The sequence below is a fragment of the Amphiura filiformis genome, chromosome 13, assembly GCF_039555335.1.
Source record: "Amphiura filiformis chromosome 13, Afil_fr2py, whole genome shotgun sequence".
Lineage (NCBI taxonomy): Eukaryota > Metazoa > Echinodermata > Ophiuroidea > Amphilepidida > Amphiuridae > Amphiura > Amphiura filiformis.
The window spans coordinates 18,683,087-18,709,654 of NC_092640.1; the positions used below are offsets into that span (position 1 = coordinate 18,683,087).

The following is a 26,568-nucleotide window of genomic DNA, read 5'->3' on the forward strand; positions in this document are numbered from 1 at the left end:
TGTCTTACTCCTATGATTATAGGACCCGACACCAAGGTTGAGGTCAAATTAATTCTGTGGAGGGGTACACTAAGCACCTCCATCCCAACACCCCTGATCAATGCATGGCCCACTTTACTATCCTCACTAAAGGGTAACGTCCCCTCCAAAATCATAGATCGTGCACAGCACGTATCACGCACAATCTTGATGGCTTGGGGACTATCCGTATCATCCAGTGACACTAATCCCTCTAACATGAAAGGTTCAAACATTTTACTCTCATTAATACGCACAGGGGCTGCGCACGCTACAGGAGTTGAACTTGGTTTCCCATGAAGCTTCCAACATTGGGACATCAGGTGCCCTTTTTTCTTGCAATGATAGCATGAAGGCCCTGATTTAGGCTTACTTTCATAGTTAGCCCGAACTTGTTTCTTAGAGTCACTGGGAACTTCTGTACTTTTTGTATCACGAACCTCAGTTGACGAAACTTTTTCTCCTTGTGTGCTTCTACCTGATCCCCTGTAAAAATTAGAGTTTGAGTGGGGCTTTCCCAGTCTTGCTTTGTGGGTGAGGGCATATTCATCAGCCATTGTGGCTGCCTCATTCAGAGTTTTCAACTTATTCTCATCTAGATATGTTTTGATGTCTGAGTGTACACACCTCTTGAATTCTTCAATGAGCAATAACTGTCTTAAATTCTCATAATCTTTGGCAACTTCCTTAGAAAGTAACCATCTGTCAAGCAGAACTTCCTTACTTCTAGCAAATTCTAAGTGTGTTTCTAACTCAGTCTTGCGTGTATTTCTAAATTTCTGCCGATAGGCTTCCGGTACGAGCTCATATGCGTTCAGGATGCTCTGCTTGACTGTGGGGTACTTAGCGTCGACTGGTAACGAGGAAAATACCTCCATAGCTTTACCCACCAAAACACTCTGTAGTAATAAACACCATTGATCTTCTGGCCAGGACAAACTATTGGCGATTTTCTCGAAATGCAGGAAATATTTGTCAACTTCACATTCATTGAATTTTGGTACCAACTTGATATATTTTGTGACATCAAATTTTTGTGGTTTTCTCCCAGCTTTTTCTCTTGAAAGCTAATTCTTGTTTCAATTTCTCATGCTCAAGTGACATTTTCATTTCTAATTCTTTCACCCTGAATTCTTCTTCCATCTTTAACTTTGCCATGCTTTCTTGCTCTGCGATTTTCAATTTCTGCATTTCTATTTCCTGTTGCATTTCCAGTTGTTTAAGTTTTACTACATCCACCCCACCAACCTGAATTTGGACTTCCATTTTCTTATCCAAATATTTTTCATCAAGAAGATCGTCACCAACCAATACATCTATCTATGAGAGCATTTTTAATTACTTGTTTTCTCATTGCCTGTTTAATATCTAACTCAAAATATTTGCCTAATGACACCAACTCAGGTCTACGTAACTTGTCAAACGTTTCCCATGTTACATCCTCAATGAATTCTTCTGGTTTAAACTCCATGATGATGATACTGATTAAACCCAATTTTTACAGTGTATTTCTTTCTTTACGTACAGTGTACTGTAATTTTTAATTCAATATCTCAGAACACGAGCCCCTATTTCTGGCTCCAAATTACTTAATTCATTCCCGGACGAGCCCCCAATTCCGTTATGACCAACGTATATACCAACCTTACTGATGGCCTAGGGACAGAATACCCTTTACTACCAGGTTCACACAAAGTAAACACAGCACACTGTTGTTACTATTTCAGAACAATAAAACACTAGTAACATTTATTTTGGGGTTAATTACATCATCAGGTGGGGCTTTAACCATGTTAACCTGCTTCACAAGTTATAATACACATACACAATCATATAATGTATAGCATACTAGCATAGAGTAAGAATATTAATATGTTATCATTGGCAGTGCCATCATTGTGGCATGAGATGATCTAGAGTCATTTGTTATCCATATCATGTCTTGATCTGTAGTTGGGAGTTTCCATGAAGACTAGTCTGTACTCTGTAGCCAGTTAATGCATGCTCGCAGTTCGCGTTTTTTTTTGTGTACACTACTCAAAGTCATGTCATGACAGAATCAAATAACACAGCACAGCTAGCTTAAGCTTAACAGTTCCTTGGAATGGTTTCATACCAACGTATAACTTTACCTCCACTAGGTTCTTGAATAACTGCTAAGTCTTTCTGGTGAATCCCTTGCATTTACATTGCAAATGTTAGATATAAAATCTGCAACTATCTCAGCCCATGTGCCATCCGTGTTGCTCAGGTAGGCAGCCATTTTGATCTCCCTGTATTTTCAGTCTGTAGGCAATTAAGCCTGTCTCCCAATTACTAGTAGCTGGCAGGGGGTGTCTGATGCTGGATGCTCAATGCCTCAATCAATCCTATGATATACCAGTGGACATCACAATATGTACAAAATATTTCTTGCAGATTAATTCGTTTAGCAAAGATATCGCGAAATTTGAATTTCGTTCTGGTGCACCAGAACGAAATTACAACGTATTGTCTATGGAGCAGTGTAATACACATGTATAAATCATGCATAACTCGCAAACGCAAAATCGGAATCAACTGAAATTTGGAATATGCTTTTTTCGTGGATATGTACTGAAAAATGTCATAAAAAGAGGATGCTAGGATCACGAAATACTTGTTTGAGATTTCTAAAATGTTAAAAGGGGAGTAATTTGAGACCAGTTTCGATGAAATCGGACTATTTTGTAATTTTGACCTCTGTGTATGAACTTAATGACATTTGACCTATTCGATCTTATAACTCATGAACTAAGCACCGTAGAAAAATATGACAATTGACTTTTTTTTATTCCGTGTGATGTGAGTAACAATTTGAGACAGGCATACATTACAACATGGTGGAACTGTTTAAAGTTTTTCCCCAACAGTGACCTTCGACCCCTCGTGGGAACCACATGGGTCGTAGAAAAATGGAACCAATCAAATTGTTATCATTTCAGGTGGGTTAAGGGCTGGGGTATGAACGTTTGGACAGTATTTATTGTGGGACATTAGAGCACATCAGACATATCGAATTGCATTCTGAATACGAAGAATGTCATTCTGATATCAAATAATTTTGATTTTTTGAAATTCGCAATTTAATACACATTTTATGGCAAATCATTAAAATTGATATTTTTGATATTTAACAGTACTTGAAGTAAACTTTATAAATCTGATGATTTATACTTAAAGTGTATGTAGGTGGGATGAAAAGCCGACGATCAATTGAAAATTTTGACCTTTCGTATTGAAGATAATGGATTTTTTCCCAAAACACAAAAAAAAAATTAGGTCTTTTGGGGAAAAAATCCATATCTTCCATATGAAAGGTCACCATTTTTAATTGATCGTCGGCTTTTCCTCCCTGCTGCATACACTTTAAGAATATATCATTAGATTTATATAATTTACTTCGAGGACTGTTATATATCAAAATTTGAAAAATATCAAATTTTATAATTTGTCATAAAATTTGTATTATATTGTGATTTTAAAAAATGAAAATTATTTGATATCAGAAAGACATGCTTCGTATTCAGAATGCAATTCGATAGGTCTGAGATGCTCTTATGTCCCACAAAAAATACTGTCGAAACGCAATAAACGCTCATTTTGGATCCCTTAAGGATTCCAAAAAACATTGGTTCCACTAATGTAGGAATATAAAATCCCAAACCTATATAGCGCCCTGTACTAATACACATTTACTCTTCAGTTTACACTTTGTTTGACAGTAGATCAAGCATTTAGTATTAAATTATTAGAATTTAATTTTGCCTGATCAGGATATTCGCACTAAACACAATAGCAAAATTAATTAAATACACTCACAATCAACCTATGGAACACAACACCCACACCCCCAACTCACCCCACCCCCACCTCACACACACCACCGCCCACACCCACCCACTCATTATAATATGAACACCAATGCTCATTTGTTAAATTTGATGGACAAACTTGATATCAGAGTGATTTTTCCTGCTGCAGGATTTCCTCACGAAACTTTTGTTTAAATTAAATACACCCACACTCAACCCAGCACCCACACCCCACTTCGCATACATATTTTTTTAAAGTTATAATTGAATGAAAAAAAAAATTAAAAAGATAATTGAAGAAACCTCCAAAAAGGAAGCGGGAGGGGACGTGAAACATGGTATTTTTTTATTTGGCCTTAGAATTCATTATACTAGTGATGCTTACATGAAGGTAGAAATTAATGGATTTTCCAAAATCTGAATTTTACTCATTTTGTCATTTTTGTCAAGCAGTTTACTGCATTAATGTAATCGTGCATTATGTTATATTTTCCTTTTTCATGGCACCGGCGGTTTGATACCGATGTACAATGCACAATTATTTGGCACTGTGTTCTTTGTTTATTCTCAATAAAAATAATAAAAATGACTGTTCGCCTTGTATAATGTGGGAGCTTTGCAGCTGCCGTGTTAGACTGTCTCACAGTCTCGGCTCTGTCTCCACTCATTAAAGGTCCCATTAAAAATTAGGGACTGTGCAATAATAATGAGCCCGGGGTAACATTTCCAAACGGCGTGCCACAAATTGCTTGCCCCCCCTCTCGGCCTGCTAAAAACAAAACAAAACAAACAAACAAAAAAAAAAAAAGATCTTTTTTTTTGTTCCTAATTTGTAAACCTTTTAATGGTATATATAAAGTATGATGCGAGCGTAGCAAGTAGGAAATATTGCATATTCATGATATTTGAACGTTTCTGTACTGTTTTCCTAAGCCTTTTTAGAGCATGTAATTAAAAAAAAAGTGTCGCGTAAATGTGTTCCAAAACTTGCTTTTAATTAATACTTTGGCTTACCAAAAAATTCTTGCCCCTCCAATTATACACTCCCCAAAGGTTCATAATTATTGCAAACCCCGTGTGTCATGCGAATTTCTGATATTGCACCCTCTAAATACATCCAATTCAGCCGTGACACGCGATTGAAAATAGTACACTTGACATTTAGTATGGAATATTTTTTCGCAAAATTCCAAGACTGATCTGGAAAGGGTCTGCATAAACCGCACGTGCTAAATATTAATTGGGTATGTCGGGAAATGGTGTAAAATCATTTTTGACAGAAAATGTGCTTTACAGTGTGAGTTCATTGGGAAACCAGGAATCCGCGCAGTTGTTTTTGTACCTGAAGTTTATAACGTTTGACCAAGGGGGCCGTTCAAAATTTCTCAGCACGTACCACTTTCGAGGGCCATATTTTAAGCTCCTCCCATGTTAAAAATTGGTAACATTGCAAGTGTATTTCAACTGTGATGAATGCCAATTGCTGAAGAAGTTTAGTAAATATCACCTCAAACCCCTATAAATTTGATAATAACAGAACGATTTTGCACAAAGTCCGAAATTGTGACCCCCACAAAGCTCAAATTTAGCCTCCCTAAATCCGTCACACCCCAATTAATATTAAGCCCCTGCGTTTATATGCAGACCCCTTCCAGACCAGTCTTGGACAAAATATTCCATGCTAAATGTCAAGTCTGTATTTACATTATCAGTTAGCATATACTAATGGCTCGAGACTTCACCAAGTCTAAACCTAACTCTGGCTATATTTAGCTCAGGGTTTTCCCTAAGTCTGAATTACATGTACTGTGTATACTATAGTGAATATTGCCGGTTAAATTACGACAATTATTTTAAGCACCATGGGTCAAGTATTATCTGCCATAAATACCGTACTGAAAATGATAAAAGATTTCCTTCATGAAATCTACAAATTTTTCACAGTTCGAGGCCGTTTACTTATAAAATTAGAACGGATTCAACGCAAAGTAGATGATATCATTGACGATAAGAACGACTTGGACAGGCGGCTACAACATGGACATGCGATGACACATACATTGAAGGACCATGCAGAGGAATTGATCAGGAAGATCATTCTGATCGAACATATAGCCTATGATTTACGCAGTGAATTAGAGAATGAAGATAATGTTCATCTCTATTATAACGAGGACCAGTATACACAGCGTATAAACATATTAGAGGAGCGTATCGACGAAGCTGCGAGATGTGTGAAAATATTTTTACGGGAATATGCCAATGTAGCTGATGACATGTTGTAAGAATCTTATTCATTAATTATTGTTCATTATTTTCTTTGATTTATAATAAAGTAAATAAGTAGATAAGAATATTAAGTAAGTTATTTATTTTACCTTTTTAAATGTATTGATTGATTGATTTTATTCAGTCGTTTACGATTTTTTTAAATGGTATTATTCTTGTGTTTATTTACATAATTATGTATGTATTTGCTTCTTTATCTATTACTTATTTATGTATTTATTTTTATTTATACTTGCTTAACAGCCAGTATGCACCAATATTTATATGGAATTCCCCACAAATGCGCAACCATTGTGCATTCGTGGGGGATCCCCGTTTATTGATATGGGTATTGTCAACAAAGCTCAATGTTTACATTTTGATTATATTCTGCGCGTAGCTTCGTCAATTATTGGCAATTTGATTCTGTGATAAAAATATGCCTAATTAATAATAATAAATGATGATAAGGGCTTACAAAAAGGTGCCATTTTAGTATCCTGAAATCAAAAGGCAAAGTTAAGACACGCGCAATAGAAGTACCATAATCCATTGCCTAATGTTATTATATTCCAAAAGCAATGCAAACGAAAATATCAATTTACTATCGATAAGAAATGTCAGATTTACTGGCCAGGCTTCCAGATTTACAGTTCTTCAAGTTATTTTTGTAAAAGACATGTAATTGTAAGACGGTTTAAAATACCCAATTATGCGCATGAACCCGGACCAAGGAAATTACCCCTTATTGTTATTTCTAGATTTTCCCTTTTCAACTTGCTGTCACCATAAAATGACAGACATTCATCGTTTGCTATATTTTAGATTAATCAAAAATCACCTTATTATTATCATGGTTTGTAATGTGGTGTTCAGGGCTTGCAGTTTTTAGCTATTATTTTATCAGCTCTCCAATTCCATGCTTTTCACTGTCCATTTGGCTTCCTCGGGGCAGTGACGTCAGTGTGCGCTCCAGAGGGCGCAGTATTAAACTGACGTGTTTACACGTGTGATCAAAGGTGGTGCATCTGTTATACTAGCCAGATCTGCACTTGCGAAGTAACGGTGACAAATTACTGACGTCACTAACTGTCACTGTCCCAAAGAAGCAACATGGACTGTATAAATATGGTAATTTATCAAGATCATTATTATCATTATTGTGAAAAAAATTGCATTTCCGGGTATGATTTCCTGTTTTGTTTTGTTTTCCTAGGGGGAGAAACGATCGAGCCCATGCTATAATACGTGTACAAGAAAGTGAAGAAAGGATGACCACTGCAGTGACAACACACAGGTACGTATTTTCAAATATGTATGCCACAGAAGTATTTTGACAGGATTAGGTTTTGTTGGACGCGTGACATCTTATAAATGTTAACTAGTGAATGCCGCCAGGGGTCGGTCAAACACTTGGTTATACAGAAAAACTCTGTCTTAGGAAGTTCTCGCTTTTGGCGCATGAAGTTCCGGGTTCGATTCCCGGCGGTGGAAAACTTGCTGTGAAATGGACTTGAAAAAAAAACCGGTCTGAATTTAATTGGCAACATCTGTAGACAAAATAGAGTATGTCTTAACTCCTGATTATCCTAACCCGTATCGGTGTTCAAATGGACCCCAATGGAAACAAGCTTCACAAATGGATTTCGTGGTTATCCAGTGTTGCACAGTGTCAACACCCTGTATTATAAATATTTTTTCATAGCTCCATACTCCGTTGGTGAAATCAATATTCTATTGTTGACATAGATAAAGAAAGTTTGAAATACACGTGTGATTGAATATTCAATACAAGCACCTGGATTTTAGGTGAATGGGCTATTTGTGTTCCTTTATATAATTGTAATTCTCAAAATTAAATATAGGCCTATCACAATTTTAACTTACGATTTAAAAATCGGTACGCCAAAAATGCAGTGAAAATGTATCCAGAGCCAACAGCAATGGTCGCTAATTAGTGTATTTAATTTCAAGTTAGTGTATTAAAAACAAAACCTGGGGTTTACCTCAAAACAAATCGAATTTCCTTGTTTTAGCAACACCATTTGGGATACTAGAGCATGCGCAAATCGTAATAATTTGTAGAGTAGAACTTGGTGGTATCTCACATGATAGTCGTAATATGCTTAGCCTGAGTCGCTAGGCCTATCTCGAACAAAATCTCCATGCGTAGCTATTGAAAAACAAGAGGATTCGCCGTACTACCACGGCAATTTTTGACACGAAGATATAGGGATGATGACGCTGTGTGTTGTCAAACCCGGCGGTTCCGGACAAATCAAATCAAAATCTATCTACTGCTGTCTCCTTCAATCGGTCTCTCTCTCTCTCTCTCTTTCTCGCTCTCTGCCTCTCCCACTCTCTTTGCTCTCGCGCTCGAGTTTTCAAAACATACATATCTAGCATACAATCTTAATGTTTCAAGTTTTATATCAATGTTTTCCTTTATACAGGGTTATGCGAAATGTGGATGTTTTGCTGAGTTCATAAGGAGCCGCTGTACTCGACACATCACCACAAATACAAATGGGTGAACGGAACCTCCGACTTGAAGATATCCGGATGTTTTATATTGATTGTCTTCAAACTAATAAATACACTACAAAGATGATGAAGAAAGTTAAACAATTACTCAAAGCATATTTTGCTCACCTGAGAGCTTTCGGAATGTATCACTATTCCTTATTCACTGGTGGCACTACAATGATGTTGCCTAAAACTTTTAATTTCTACAAAACGTTGAATAACTATGCAAATGTACCGTACACGTTTTCTAAAGAAGTGTGTGCACAATTTTACATTATCTTTCCAATGTAAAATTGGTAAAATATTTCTTAATAAGTTGAACGATTTCACATTTACTCAGTTGTTGTACGCACTTTGTTTTGACAGTGTGATGTATACAGGATATGGTAGTTTATAAATTATCACTGTAAATGAAAAAAGTACATGCACATCTTGTTTGACAGAATTAATATAATATCGAAATGTATTATAAAATGGGAAAATAGATCAAACAAAGGCAAACACGTATCTCGTATTCATTTATGTTATAAGCATTAGCATAAAAGAAAAAAGGAGTTCGACTGAAAAAGACAAATCAGAAATCAGTGTCATTTTTCCTGACCCAGGGTATCCTCACAAAACATTATAATTATGATAATGGAACGCACTCACCATTGACTCGTTGAACACACATACTACACATAAACACCCCATTCCACCACCCCCCTCATACACACTCCATCCACACCGTCACATTTCGCCCCCCCCCACACCCCCACATAGACGGTGAGGCACTTAACCCACAAGTCAGACATCAATGTAATTTTTCCCGTCCCAGGATATCCTCACAAAATAAATGTAATTGAATGCGCTCACAATCAAATCGTTGAACATTATACTACACATAAACACCCTCATTATCATCCCACACCCCACACCCTCACATTTGCCTCACTCACCAGACATACATTCTTATGAATCACCCTTCTCCAATGATTCCACTACCAAATAAAGTCCCCTTTCCTCCAGATTGCCCTCATCAATTCTACCTTAAAACAGGCGACCAGGAAGACATGTCATCATTGATTGGATTGTAACTTTTATCTTTCAAGATGGAGAGGCACTTAACCCACAAGGTCGTATCATCTTATATCTAATCAGCTTAAAATGCGTTCACTACGCGTCAACCTGGTCAATGTCGTACAATAATCATAGGTTATAATGCGTACTTGTTGAGAGAGAATTTGGACTCAACATTGCAAGCGCGCTGAGATATTGATGCGCCCATTGCACAAGCCCCGCTGCCCCGCAGGAGGAGTGGATTGACGCATCAACATTCGGCACAAGTGGAGTATTGTGTCCAACCTCTCGAGCAACAAGGGGTGTGCATTTATTAACATTGTTCATATACAGATAAAGAATTTGAGTAATTTCCGCTGTTTTTATCATTGTTTATAACAAATAAAATACTAAAGATGTTGGAAAATTTGATCAATATCGATACAACCACCTTCAAGAAAAATGGATCAATCCTGTCAGACGCGAACGTACAGCTTGTTTACGTAGTAAACTGCGCGAGAGTGCAATTATACAATGCACCCCGCGTATTTTCTAACGGCTTTTCTGATTGGCTATGTGGTTCATATGATAATACACAGGCGCATTTGTACTTGTGTGAATTTTGTCCCCAAATTGTGTCATAAATGTTGCTTTATTGTTTTAAACATTTCATGACATTTTGGGGCGTTTCGGAATCCGTGAAAGGCTAAGACGTGTCATTATTGATCCCATTGTACGGACGTATCATCTGCTAAGAGGGGCCGAGACATGTCAGTATTGATTGCCTCTTTGTTACTTTGCATCTTTCAAGATTGAGGTACTTCGTACGCCACAAGGTCAGATGTGTCATTTGCTCCAGCTAATTTGCATAAAATCTCTTCACTCAGACGTCTTGATTTACTAAGTGTATTGTGGGTGTGGTTTAAATCAAAGGTAATTTATACATTTACTGTTCTATTGTTGACACGTAAACTATAATAAGAAGCCTTTTTGATGATCATTAAAACACTGAAACTCACCTACTCACCAAAGTATTGAGTTGCCAGAAATAAACATGAAAAACAAATCCAAAAAACCCAAACCAAGATTAAATACAATAATATTCCAAATGTAGTTGGTTATAGTATTTTTGAAAAGTTTTCAAACAGGTGATTTTTTTAACAGGTCTGACAATCAAGTCGTCATTTTAAATCCAAAGTTCATTATAATGATAAGAATCTGTCAAAGAAGGTTGTAAATTTGAGCTCAATCTTTATATTTAATGATTAATATTAGCATATTAGTGACATTTTTTCATCCCGAAGGGCAAACATTTTACGCAGGGATCGTGATGCTTACTCACAAGCAAAAATATTGACTAGAAGACGGGCTAGAAGGGACAGTTTGACTTTGATTTTTTTTTCTGCGAATCTATTGTTGAATCTGAGACAAAAACGAATGATAATTCGTGATACATAGATGGCGCTGATCTTATTATTTCGGATGGGGTGGCAGTGTTGCGATTTTTGCCGTTAGTTGTAGCTGCAAAATTACATGTTGTGGAGAAGGATGTTTTAAGGGATCTGGAATGAGCGTTTGAGCATTTCGACAGTATTTTTTGTGAGACATGAGAGCACATCAGACATATCGAATTGCATTCTGAATACGAAGAATGTTTTTCTGATATAAAATAATTTTCATTTTTTGAAATTCACTATATAATACAAATTTTATAACAAATTATTAAAATTTGATATTTTTCACATTTTTGATATATAACAGTCATCGAAGTAAATTTTATAAATCTAATGATATAATCTTTTTTTCCCCAAAAGACCTAATTTTTTTTAGTGTTTTGGGAAAAAAAATCCATATCTTCAATACGAAAGGTCAAAATTTTCAATTGATCGTCGGCTTTTCATCCTACCTACATAATACTTTAAGTACATATCACCAGATTTATTAACTTAACTTCGAGTACTGTTAAATATCAAAAATACAAATTTTAATCATTTGCCATAAAATGTGTATTACATTGCGAATTTCAAAAAATCAAAATTATTTGATATCAAAAGGACATTCTTCGTATTTAGAATGCAATTCATTATGTCTGATGTACTCTACTGTCACACAATAAATACTGTCCAAACGCTCATACCCCCTCCCTTAAGGGGGGTACTACACCCCTCGATAAATTTGTACCTATTTTTGCATTTTCTCAAAAACTAATAACACACTGGTAACAAATGTTATGTATATTATAGGGGCAAGGAATCCAATTATTACACTGGAATTTCAGTGACCCAAGACAAGCGGTTCGTTATTTATGATAAGAAATAGGTACCGCTAGGATGTACCTCATTTCCTATCATATATACTGAACCGCTTGTCATGAGTTACTGAAATTTCAGTGTAGTAATTGGATTCCTTGCCCCAATAATATACATAACTTTTGTTACAAGTGTGTTATTATTTTTTGAGAAAAATGCAAAAATAGTCACAAATTTACCACAGGGGTGTAGTACCCCCTTAAAACTATTCCAATATTACAAAAGTATCATGGGTTAATTGAGCATATCATAAACTATGGGGGTGGGGTGTGTGTGTGGGATGGGGGTATTTATATTTTTTACTAAAAACACGTAATTTTCTGTTTCGTATATTTTTTATAGTTCATGTTTTTCTCATGTTGAAGAAAATATAAAAGCATATACTATTGTTGTGAGATAAAGCTAGTTTTACATTGTACCTTTCTGTAAAGCAAAAATTGTTTACGTAAAATCCAAAGAAACATTGCAGTTGTATATATATTATACACTATACTATACATGTATTAAACACCTGCCGCGGCTGGCATGTAGAATATTTCGGGAGCAACGAGTTTTCTAATATATATTTCACGAACAACGATTTTTCTAAGTGATGAAGAAAGAAGTTCAATTTTAAAAGCAATACAGTCTATTGTACCGAGTCTAAAATAGTTTAAAAATCATTTGAAACTAAGAAACACTTTTGGTTTATATAAAAACATTTTAATAACATTAAATGTCGTGTTATATAAAGGTTAAGAAAACGTTTAAAAACGTTTTGTATGAAAACACACTTCAACAATATGTTTTAAATGTTTTCAAAATGTTATTGCAAAATAATGTTCTTTGTGAAAATCTCAGTGGTTCTTTCTTGATTTCTTTCTTTATTATTTCTTTCTTTCTTTCTTTCTTTTTCTTCTTTTTTTTTTCTTTCTTTTTTTTTCTTTCTTTCTTTCTTTCTTCGTTCCTGTGTCTTATGTTAATAATCATGTATTGCTCAATGTTATGCCATTGAAGACTTGTTAATACAAAGCCCATGGCAAGCTTCTAATCCCGTGAACGCAAATATTTGTTGGTGATATCATTTCGTAACCGAAATGTTTGGACTAGAAAACAAGCTCAATGACCTTCCCACGGCTTGTTTAACGCGCAGGCCAAACTATGATATTTTTAAAAGGGGTCTCCGGCAATCATAACATTATGCCTTATATGTTAGAAAAATAATTATCAATCATGAATCACCTGGTTTTATTTAAAACAAACTCATATTGACCATAAAAACGAATAAAAACAGTCGGCTCTCAGCACACGATATTCAAAATTCCCGCGCCGAAATTGTCTAAGTGCTATGACGTTATGGTTATTTGTGCTCAATTGTCGTCAGCCTTCATTATATTACTGGGACGTCATTGCACTCGACAATTTTGAATTTTGAAAATCGCGTGTTGAGAGACGGATGTTTTTATTCGTTTTTATGGTCACTATAAGTATGTTTTCAATAAAATACCACCACGTACTTCGTGCTTGATAATTATTTTTCTTACATATAAGGCATAATGTTGTGATTGCCGGATACTTTCTAGTATAGTCTGATAGTCTCGAAAAAAACATTTTACTAGAATTTCGTTCTTTCTTTCTTTCTTTCTTTCTTTCTTTCTTTCTTTCTTTCTTTCTTTCTTTCTTTATTTGCTTATGTATTTATTTGATTTTATTTCTTGTGTCTTCTAACCTTTCGTTTTAGCCACATACCGTTTTTGTTTTTGTTTTCAATATTTGTATAATTATTTCTTTTATAATATTATACCCATTCTTTCTTCATAGATTTTATGCTTTTATCAAATTTGCTCTCTGTATTTCATCATTGCGTTTAGATGACATGGATGAAATGGCCTTTCAGTCATTGATTTTTGGTCTGCTTGTGGTTTAGTGCTGACTTCAAATCATCGATCATTGCTAAATGACAGGTTCGGCGAGATAGTGGACAATCAGCGAGCAACATATTCATATTTTATTGTAATAGTATATCTTTGGTACTACCGTAAGATTTGAGTTTCATCCATGGCTTTTAGATAAAGTGGCGTTTCATTTTTTATCTGTTTATTTTTTAAACTGTACGTGCTTTTAACGTGTTTTGTAATATATTGATTAGAATCGTACCCGTTAAGGGTTGGTCAAATTGCAGATCATTTTAGGTATGATGCCTTTTAATAAAATGAACTTACTTAAGGGCTGGGGTATGAACGTTTGGACAGTATTTATTGTGGGACATTGGAACACATCAGACATATCGAATTGCATTCTGAATACGAAGAATGTCCTTCTGATATCAAATAATTTTGATTTTTTGAAATTCGAAATGTAATACACTTTTTATGGCAAATCATTAAAATTGATATTTTTGATATTTAACAGTACTTGAAGTAAACTTTATAAATCTGATGATTTATACTTAAAGTGTATGTAGGTGGGATGAAAAGCCGACGATCAATTGAAAATTTTGACCTTTCGTATTGAAGATATGGATTTTTCCCCAAAACACCAAAAAAAATAGGTCTTTTGGGAAAAAATCCATATCTTCAATATAAAAGGTCAAAATTTTCAATTGATCGTCGGCTTTTCCTCCCAGCTACATACACTTTAAGAATATATCATTAGATTTATAAAATTTATTTCGAGGACTGTTATATATCAAAAATTTGAAAAATATCAAATTTTAATAATTTGTCATAAAATTTGTATTATATCGTGAATTTCAAAAAATGAAAATTATTTGATATCAGAAAGACATGCTTCGTATTCAGAATGCAATTCGATACGTCTGAGGTGCTCTCATGTCCCACAAAAAATACTGTCGAAACGCCATAAACGCTCATTCTAGATCCCTTAATGGTGTGAATAAAATAAATGAAAGAAATAATGATTGTATATAACTTACACATTTAACGATATAAAAGAGGAAGCATGCACGTCAGAGCAGTTTTTCTGGGGTGAACCAAACCTGTCTGGTTATCAAATAAATAACATTTAACGTTATAAAAGAGGAAGCCGTGTCAGAGCAGTTCTTCTGTGGTGAACCGAACCTACCTGGTTATCAAATTAATCAGTGACAAGGTTATCTCTGAATTTGACAAGTGCTTATTGATGCAATAACATTAAACATCAATTAGCACCTGTAATATTCAGAGATAACCTTGTCACTGATTAATTTGATAACCAGGCAGGTTTGGTTCACCCCAGAAGAACTGCTCTGGCGGGACTTCCTTTTGCCGATTGTAGCTAAACTGTAAGGATTTGAATTTTACTTCTGTTGTGGTTGGCTGTACATGTAACCTTGTTAGTCTGCGCTGGCTGATTGTGGGGGTATGGGGGGGGGGGGACGGGGTATGTGTGTGGTTGCGGGATTTGCGGGTTGGAAGTGAAACATTACCCTAGAAAACTGTTTCAAAATAGAACTTAAAAAGTTCTTAAGCTGCCAGAGAACCTTAAATTTTCTGCAAAGGTCAGAACGAACCATTTAGATATGTGGCTCTGTAAAGGTCATAAAGAACCATTTACACATGAAGGTGGCTTTGTAAAGGCCATAAAGAACCATTTACATATGAAGATGGCTCTGTAAAGGCCATAAAGAGCCAATTACATATGAAAGTGGCTCTGTAAAGGCCAGAAAGAACCATTTACACATGAAGGTGGCTCTGTAAAGGCCATAAAGAGCCAATTACATATGAAAGTGGCTCTGTAAAGGCCAGAAAGAACCATTTAGACATGAAGGTGGCTCTGTAAAGGCCATAAAGAACCATTTACACATGAAGGTGGCTCTGTAAAGGCCATAAAGAACCATTTACACATGAATGTGGCTCTGTAAAAGCCATAAAGAACCATTTATACATTAAGGTGGCTCTGTAAAGGCTATAAAGAACCATTTTTGTATTCTTGCAGTTTCCTAAAACCGCTAGAACCCCGTATCGAAGAATGTACGAAAGAATCGCATTTAGTATTCGTTCTTTAGAAATGCCACGTTGAATCTGTAACACACACTTGGCTCCGTTTTCGCAAATTGTATAAATCACAGGCTCAACCCCTAATAGTAAACCGTATTAAAGAATACACATAAGATGCATAATGTAAACTTGTGTAATCAGAGAGCTGCTCTCATTATCTTTCTTCCCTAAAATGTAGGCTATACCATTTACTTATACGTTAATGTGACTATAGTGATTTATTAGCTCTATAGCTGCGAATTCTCTTGTATATACGTACTAATAATGCTCGACGGAGCTCCCCAGCTGTCTATAAACATTTGTTTTATCTGTGGACTAGATTTATAGGACATAAATAATTTAAATGGCACAAGGAAAACGATTTTCTTATAGCATTTAATCAGTGTGGGGTTTAGTACACGAGTGAGATAGACGCCAATCGTAATGTACGTATCGATTGACCGTCAGTGAAGGATGAGAACTAAATGGCTTATTGAGTTTGAATTAGGGGATGGAAGGGGTTGCCTTGAAACGGAGGCGTCAATAAAAACTAGTCCATTGGAAACGACATTGGTACTATTCCAATTATATATGTTCAGACAAAAACAAACAAACGAAAAAAAAATCTAAAAACGACATTTATTAACTATACAGGGAGTGAAAATTACTCCTAAAGGCGTGTACACCACTCTTTCAAGGTATCATAAAAAGGGACATTGCTCGAAAAAAATGTCCTGTATATCATACCCTCTCACTCTTTTGCAGAGTGGGGTTTTCACTCTTTTACATTAACAGAGTGCGACACCAAAATACTTCCACACCCCTCATCACACACTCCAGAGTCCGCATTCCTGTCCCATGATTCTTCCTCACGATTTGAAACAAAATTAATTGAATATGTTCACAATCAATCCCTTGCTCACAAATACCACCTAATTCATCCACCCCAAGCCCACCCCCACAACCCACGCCCACACAACGCATTCCTCCCACAGGCACCTCTAACACTCATTCGCAAACCTCCACCATGCATCGTTGTGTGAAACCTGATGGATAAAAGCAAGTCAGATATTAATGTAATTTTCCCTGTCCCAGGATTTCCTTACAAAACAAAATGTTAAAATTATTTGAATATGCTCAAAATCAACCCTTTGCACACAAACATAACACACAACTATCTCACGCCCTTACACACAGCTCATATACTTATCCTCATACCCCACACATCCTACACGAATATATCCACTTAGGAACACATGTAATCTTTGTGTGAAACCCGACCGATAAACACAAATCACATATCAATGCAATTTTTCCTGTCCCTGGATCTCCTCACAAAACAAAATTATAAAATAATTAAGTATGTTTACAATCAATCCTTTGCACACATATACCACCACACATATACCACCAATCCACAAACCCCCACCCACACCCCCATTCACACGCTCCCACACATTCCAAACTCTCATCCTCATACCCCACACAAATCACACATCAATGTAGTTTTTCCTGTCCCTGGATCTCCTCACAAAACAAAATTATAAAATTAATTGAATATGTTTAAAACCAATCCCTTGAACACACATACCACCCAATCCACAAACCCCCACCCCACACACCCCATTCACACGCACCCCACACACATTCCACCCTCTCATTCTCATACCCCACACAAATCACACATCAATGTAGTTTTTCCTGTCCCTGGATCTCCTCACAAAACAAAATCATCAAATTAATTGAATATGTTCACAATCAACCCCTTGCACACAAATACCACGACACAAATACCACATATACCCACACACACAACCATCTCACGCGCACGCCCCACACCCCCTCACATGTACCTCCAACACTCATCCGTATACCCCACACACTTCACGCATGATATCATTGTGTGGAACCTGATGGTTATAGACAAGTCACACCTCAATGTAATCTTTCCTGTCCCAGGATCTCCTCACAAAACAAAATGTTCAAATTATTTGAATATGCTCGAAATCAACCATTTACCTATAAATGCCACCCCTACTCCACACCCCATGAACCACCCAAAGTGACCCTATTACACACCCACCCCCACATACACCGTCCTACACTGATATATAACATATACAAGCAAACGGAAAGAACATAAGGACACGCACACCCTTTTAAACATATACTTTTATTCCTTTTCAAGCCAGAGATAGAATTCCATGTGATATGCCTTGACGCCATCACCACCTCTGACACCAGACTCCGTGTTTATTCTTTTCAACATCAATTAATCACGTAAAGAATATACACCAATCGACCCAATGTTTGCCGCTTCTTCCCTAAACATAGGTAGGGGTGTGTTCACACGAGCAGGTCAGACCATTTTCTTATGGTTAAAATGAATTCTAGATCACATGAATATATCGTATAAATATCATGTGAGGCAAAACGCATGCATTGGTGATAGAGTATTACCGTTTCATAATAGATGTATTAGTGTCTATTTTATTTAATTATTTTATACGGCTAATTCTATTATATTGTATGATTATAGTCAATGCATTGTATTATATGATTATAGTCAATGCTATACAATTAACTATAACCTACTCGTGACTATGCAATTTTGCCAAGAAATGAATCAAAAGTCTTACGTTATGAGGTGTAAGTCTTATTTCACAGTATTTTGTTCAAAAGCTTAGATCTTTTGGGAATATGCTGCAAAATATAATATAACCTATTTGATGAAACCCATACAACTGAAGAACAAACATTTCTAGTATTAATGTGGTTTTAACATAATTATGCATTTAAATTTGGATCACAGGTCCGGTCTAATTAAGTGACTAACCTGTGAACACGACACTGTGTAAAGTTTCGGGTTTAACAGACACTCAGTCATTACGCTACGACAGCTCGTCAATAACGCGATTTTGGCGCCATTTGAAACCACCGTCAAGCCGTGACTCCTGATTAATGGTTGGCGAGCGGCGAAAGGCTCACTTAACAGATTTAAAGATTCTTTCAATATATACAAAGTGGAAAATGGTGAACTTATATACGCTGGACATGTTTGCAAACGTGTTTACTTCAATTCAAGAAACATTTTACCAAAATATAGAGAAATGTACTTATAAACTGGAAGCGTGTTTTTACTTATTTGACATGATTAATGTCCACAAGTATATTTCAGCTGCACGTGACTGTGATACTTTGAATTATCGACATCAATATTTCTGATGATATTTTGTTAAAGCTGTGTTCTCCCGGTACCTCCAGATTTACTCGCACTAGGATCCAAAACATGCTCATCCCTCAGGACAAAGTTATTTCACCCCAATATATTTATACATTCAGAGGATGACCTTTGAATGTGTTGGGTACAAAAAACCCCGGGACAGAAACTCATAGTCTGCAATTTGAGGTCAAATTTTAAGCTATGGATGTTAAATGGAGAGTATGTCACTAGAAATGAGATCATTTTAGTTTATAATATCGATCTTAAAAGGGCATTTGGTGATCCACAGCCTCATCCCCCCACTTTTCTAAAAAAAAGTTGAGATTTGTATAATACTGGAATACTCTGGCTACATAATGTTTATGTACAAAATATTTCTTGCAGATTAATTCGTTTAGCAAAGATATCGCGAAATTTGAATTTCGTTCTGGTGCACCAGAACGAAATTACAACGTATTCTCTATGGAGCAGTGTAATACACATAATCATGCAAAACTCGCAAACGTAAAATCGGAATCAACTGAAATTTTGGGAATATGCATTTTTCGTGGAATGTACTGAAAAATGTCATAAAAAGAGGATGCTAGGATCACGAAATACTCCTTTAAGGAACAAAGGAAAGAAAGAGAGCTTTGTGGGCATCATTCGAAAATTTTGATATCGATACGTTAGATGAAAATGATAAGACAATTAAACTTTCACCTATGGTATGTTAAAAGAATGAGCATTTTGGCCCAAATTTGACTTCACAGATGAATTTATCTATCAAGTCTTTGCGATTCTAAATATGTATCCTTTTATATACTTTAGACCAACAATTTAACAGTTATGAAGCCCGAAAGTTTCCATACCCAGCAAACACAAAAACGTTTTAAATAAGTTATATTTTGGCTTTTGGTTTAGGTAAAAACGTTGTAATAATATTAAAATGTCGGGTCATGATAACGTTTTAAAACGTTTTGTATGAAAACACACTGCAACAACATTTTTAAATGTTTTCATAAAATGTTATTGTAAACTATTTTTGCAAACATTTTTGCCAAATATTGTGTCAATATACTTAAATAGTATTATGTTAAAATATTTGAATCCAGCAAACACAGAAATGTTCTTAAAATGGTTTTTTCAAAACCTTTTAATAACATATAAATGTCGGGTTATATAAAGTTCATGAAAACGTTTTTAAAACATTATTAAAAATATTTTGGGCCAACATTTTTCGTAAAATATTTTTTCAACCCCAAAATAACATTCTGTTTAGAATTTTTTGTATCAAGTTTTCAAGAATGTTTTTGGAATGTTATTAAAACGTTTTTATACCCTTTATTATTAAAGGGTATAACTCTTAGGGGTATTTACTCATTTAGGGGTATTTACTCATTTAGCGGGGGCCCGCGCGAATGAGTAAATGGGAGCGGTTAGTAAACGGAAGCGGTTAGTATAAACGATGGAAATGGTAATCATGGCAATTTGTATCGCTTTTAACAGCTCAATTATTACGCGGTTAGTGATGGTAGGCCTACCAGGCCTACCATTTTTTGCCTCTACTTTGCAAACGACTTCCTTAGCATAAAATATGTTGCGTAATTTTTGTACCAAACACCCTTTTTACTTATTTTTTCTTTGTCTTTCCCTTTTTTCTTTCAGTTTCTCTCTCTTTCCTGCGTTCCATTTCTCTGTCTTTTTCTTGCTTGTTCACTTTCTTTCTCTCTATCTCTCGCTTCTTTCTTTCTTTTTGTCTGTCTATTTTTTCTTTGTCTTTCCCTTTCTTTCTTTTCGTTTGTCTCTCCAGCTTTTCTTTCTTTCTTTTTCTTTCTTTCTTTCTTTCTTTCTTTCTTTCTTTCTTTCTTTCTTTCTTTCTTTCTTTCTTTCTTTCTTTCTTTCTTTCTCTTTCTTTCTTTCTTTCTTTCTTTCTTTCTTTCTTTCTTTCTTTCTTTCTTTCTTTCTTTCTTTCTTTCTTTCTTTCTTTCTTTCTTTCTTTCTTTCTTTCTTTCTTTCTTTCAAATTATAACAGTCCTCGAAGTAAATTTTTATAAATTTAATGATATATTCTTAATGTGAATGTAGCTGGGAGCAAAAGCCGACGATCAATTTATATCATGTTGAAGATATAGATTTTTTTTTTCAAAAAGGCCTAATTTTTTTGGTGTTTTGGGAAGAAAGTCCATATCTTCAATACGAAAGGTCAAAATTTCCAATTGATCGTCGGCTTTTCATCCCACTTACATACACTTTGGTCCGTATGCACAAAAGAGTTAGACTGGGTCTAAAGTTAGACCTGGTCTAAGTGGAATTTAATACCAGGAGAAAGGACATTTTCCTTTACATTTTCTTAAGTTCTTTTGTATTATTTTTGAACTTTGCATTTAAATCTTTAAAATTTGCTAACTACTTTAGGAAGGAAATAAGAGTAAAGGTCCATTCCTGGTGGAACTAAATTCCACTTAGACCAGGTCTAACTTTAGACCCGGTCTAACTCTTTTGTGCATATACGGACCTTTAAGTTTAAATCATCAGATTTGTAAAGTTTACTTCGAGTACTGTTAAATATCAAAAATATGAATTTTTAATGATTTGCCATAAAATGTGTATTACATTGCGAATTTCAAAAAATCATTATTTGATATCATCAGGACATTCTTCGTATTCAGAATGCAATTCGATATGTCTGATGTGCTCTAATGTCCCACAGTAAATACTGTCCAAACGTTCATACCACACCCCTTAAGCATGTAAAGAAAATGTTTGAAACGACGGATCTAAACACTTGTGGCGTGAAAATAAAATTGAGGGGACACCACTTTCTGCTAAGAGAATAAAATACATTATATATATAGGCCCTACCGGTAATGTTTTTATATAAAATACGTAAAAGCAGACTCGGTGAGAAATTTCTAAACATGCTGGGGAATTGATTATGTGCTGCGTTTCGTGACTGATGAAGTTTCTTTGTATGATTCGTTTTAAGTTTGAGTGACTTTGGGATAAGGATCTTTTGGTACTGGCTTTGCTGTTCACACTCGTGTCTATAGTTCGGCTGCTATTCTCTTGTAAAACGATTCAGTAACAAAGCAACAGCAAGTTTAACCATGTTAACATCAACAGCAACAGCAACATACAACAGCAGCAGCAGCAACCATTTTTGTGGTTATTCGCATTATTGGTCTTGAGTCATTTTCCCACTACGTAATATACATTACATCCGTAGCCTATTCAATGCATACACAATTAAGGAAAATGGGAAGGAAAATAATTTTCATGGCAGTATTCATTTCAATTATCCTGAGGTGCTAAAATTGTATTACGACCACATGCGACCCGCATTACATTTTGTGTTTGCATGGATGGACATTATTTTTACCGTGACATCATTTTTACTTATTAAAATAGGGATGCATTTTCAAGGTTTCGTGTATATATACCCTTTACATTTTGTTACTAATGTAATGTGGTTGCCCGGAAAAGCATTATTGTTGACTATTATTGTTAATGTAATAAATTTATTTGTCGAGTGAGAACTTAATGTCAGTCCAAAGTATCGCAACAGCCATGCTCGTTGCAGCTCAGTTCTTCTTGCATCGCTCGCACTCATGATATCGCGTTTGGAGAATACTGATATGAACTTTCTATGAATTTGTTGTATCATAATTCATTGAAAAAACCCACATATTAAACTACACGATCTAGCTCACTGTCGCCCATTTATTCATCACTCGTTGCCAGCATTTGAAGTATAAATCCAGCTATACAAAACGGACAAAGTTACCAAACTGACATGATCTTTCTATGAATATGTTGCAGTATAATTCATTAATAAAACAGTTTCACAAACCAACTCATTGTATCCCAGTTTTTCATCGCTAGCGATTCGCTCTTCGCTATGTGCGTTGGGAGTATAAACTCGGGTTATACAAAACGGATAAGTACTTAACTTACTTGATCTTCCTATGAATATGTTGCAACATAAATCATAAATAAAACATAAAGGGGTGTAGCGGAAGAAGGCCATATCTGCAATAGCTGCCCTATACATACTTAACAATTTCTACATTTCATATTGTAGGGGCCTACACATATGACACCCGGCAGCTATTGCAGACGGGGCTTTCTTGCAATACATCTCGTAGTAAACTGTCCCTATGCTTCATCCCGTGGCTTAAAGTTTCCTGTATGTATGAAATAACAAGCTCTCTGGTCTTATCGCAAGCTCTACTGGCTTAATATTAGTCAAATTTGTATTTTCTAGTACGTTTTTCGTGTTTTGTTTAAAATAAAATATTGTGATTACGAAAAAGCAAATCGAGATTTTATTCAACACTTGCAATACAAGAAATAGAAAACTAATATCTTGAGACAGAGAGGGAAGGGGAAAGAGGGAGAGGGGAGGGTGGGAGAGAAAGGGAGAGGGAGAGGAAGAGGGAGAGGAAGAGAGTTGGAGGGAGAGCTAGAGAGAGAGAGAGCTAGATAGAGAGAGAGAGAGAGGAGGGGAGGGAAAAGGAAAGAAGGGGAGAGGGAGGGAGGGAGGGAGAGGTGAGGGGACAGAAATAGAAACACAAACTGCGTGTTTCTACTGGGGAACGGTTGGCGGGTAATGTGGTTTAGTTTAGAGCGTTACCGGTTAATGTGCTCAGTGGAAACAGATCGGTTCAGAGTGATGCGGTGTGGACACCCGGCAACCGTGATCCACCTCATGAGGTAGACGATGTGGTGTGACACCCGGTATTTCTGTCAGTGGAAACACGACGGTTAACGGTTGCTGGGTGTTGAACTTCTTTTATGTACATTTTATGTATCACATCGTGACCTTAAAAGCAGCTTAAAAAAATATTTTCAGTACTTCCGGTACACACCACAACCCTTATTTTAAGCATCAGTAGAAACGTGCTGGTTGTTGCCTGAATCGGATTGTGGGTTACCAGGTAATACCGGGTAAAAATACAGAGTGCTCAGTGTAAACACGCAGTATGATACAGATAGGAAAGGGAGAGAGGGAAAGAGAGATGAGGGGAGAGAGAAAGCATTTACTTAGGCTATGTGTATATTTTATAAAATTGAAATCATATCTTCCAGTGTTGAAAATATCAACATGCGTAATGCATGAGCGTCCTGAATAAGCTTCCGTAGCTCATTTTAAAAATATGAATTATTTTGCCCACTCGGTATATTCAGGATATGTATACATGAATATAACATGAATCTCAGACACTATAACCAGGCTTTACGCTTATCCGGTAATACCTAATCGTGGTTAGAACTTGAACACAAAATTCACCATTATTTGTATAATTTCAGAGCTAATTTCACGAAGTGTTATACTTACTTAAAGCGTGTTTGTACTTATTTGGGAGTACTTAACATGCAGATTGCGAATAATTAAAAGAGTATACATATTAGATTATAAGAATTGTTTTCTTTTAGCGTTTTACTGCGATTAATAATTGCTCGGGCGAAAAGGGCTATTCTCTGCAGCTACCAACTATAGCCTACTTTATACGATGTGACTTTAATATATTCTGTCATAAATTTTATAATATATCACGAATCTTATGTAATATGTATCGGGATTTTGTAGCAAACGTGGGCTTTGTCGTGCATTGCAAGTAAACACGTCTTTTATGTAATTCAAACAGTTAAAAATTCATTCTGTTTCGCATCTTATTTCTGACTAAAAGTAAATTCATATGTGTGTTTTCTTATGGCACGCCCCATCGGACATAAAACGCCGAGTCTTAAAAAAAACAACGTCCAATTTAAAAGATGACGCCGAAAATGAAAAAATGACGTCGAAAATGAAAAGATAACATTGAGTTTTAAAATACAACGTTGAGTACTCAACGTCGTATTTTAAAACTCGACGTTAGTATTTCATTCTGGACGTTATTTTTTTTAAATTGGACTTTATTTTTTAAGCCTACCTTTTAATGTCCGGTGTAGCGTGCCACATTTTCTTACACTACGACACTTACAACACAAACATAAAACTCCATACACGCCATATTATCTGGTGTTCTTTTCTTCATTTAAAGCTTTAATTCCATTTATGAAACATACAAAATAATACATAAACATGGCTTGAATTCATTGTTGTGATTTGATGAAATAATTACCAACTTAATTCAGTGACAAATTTTTGCTCAAATAAAACTGACACATATTGTTTGTTACATCATGGCATTTCTCTCTTTACTTCATTGAAGCAATAAAACATACTTTCAAATAGTAATGTCTTCGTCCACTTGTTATTCAGTAGGTTGAAAAATTAGGCTACTCCGTTTGAAATCCATACTCCCCCATGGAAGACATGTCCTTAACCTCCCACAAAGGGAAAGAAAAATTGCCGTGTATATTTCAAATGGGGTTAATCTGAATGGGTGACTCCATATGAAATCTACACCCCCTGTGTGAGAAATTTAAGTCATGTCTTCCAGGGGGTGTATGGATTTCAACTGGAACATCCCAATATGTGTACTCATTTTGAAAGGGATATAGTTTGGGACCATAAAGTATTGTCTTAAGGATATGCGAATACTGTAAGATGCTAGGTCTTTATATATAGAGCAATGAAAGAGGTGGGCTTGACCTAATTGTTTAAGGGCCATAGTAACGTATTAATTAATCAATTACTTAATTAATTACAATTAATTAAGTGATTAATTAACTTTACTCGCTGCCGTGTTTACTACACTTTATAGAGTAGGACAACAAACAAGGCTATACATACTTATATACAGCACGTGTCGTGGTTTTATACATTATGTTGACAATATTTGATTGCGGGTGTTTTATACATTGTATTACTATACCTCATAAATATTTATTAGGTAATCCATACATCTTATTGGTTAATAACGCCAGCGTCCGAGTACGGTATTTTGACTACTTCCCCGCGCCTGTGCAATTACGCGAACGCGGGGAAGTAGTAAAAACTTCCGCACCCCTACTACCACACGGTGTCTCGACCCCGCGGGTCACCGTTCCTTCAGACGTAGCATTATGCTACACAACGGCGATTCTGCAGATGCGTTTATCGTGAAAATGGCATCTGCTCAAAGATGTTTTACTTTAGTAAAAACCTCTGTGCATCTGCTGCAGTTATTTTGCCGAGATTACCGATGGATAATATCACACGAATTTGACGTTTTATGAAACAAAATGTTATTTATGGATAGTTAAAAGGAAATTTTTAATAATATAGGTCAAAATGTAAATACTGATTAAACAGAAATCCTGCAATAAAATCAGGTAAGCAAAATATTAAGCTTATTTACCATGCTGGCCGGCACGTTGACTGGTGTGTGTTTTGACTTTTGTTTACGATTTTACCGTGAAAATATTTATGAGGTATATAGTAAAACAAATACAACATGTTTCATTTCGGGAAAGTAGTCAAAACTACT

General features: G+C 35.7%; 1 protein-coding gene across 1 annotated transcript; it reads left to right on the forward strand.

Moving 5' to 3' along the window:
- The first annotated feature begins 5,658 nt into the window (after nt 1-5,658).
- Nucleotides 5,659-9,766, forward strand: LOC140167215 (uncharacterized). The gene is made up of 3 exons (XM_072190563.1): nt 5,659-6,132; nt 7,336-7,416; nt 8,573-9,766. The coding sequence occupies exons 1-3, from the start codon at nt 5,714-5,716 to the stop codon at nt 8,607-8,609; spliced, it is 537 nt and encodes a 178-aa protein (XP_072046664.1). The 5' UTR covers nt 5,659-5,713; the 3' UTR covers nt 8,610-9,766.
- Nucleotides 9,767-26,568: the final 16,802 nt, after the last annotated feature.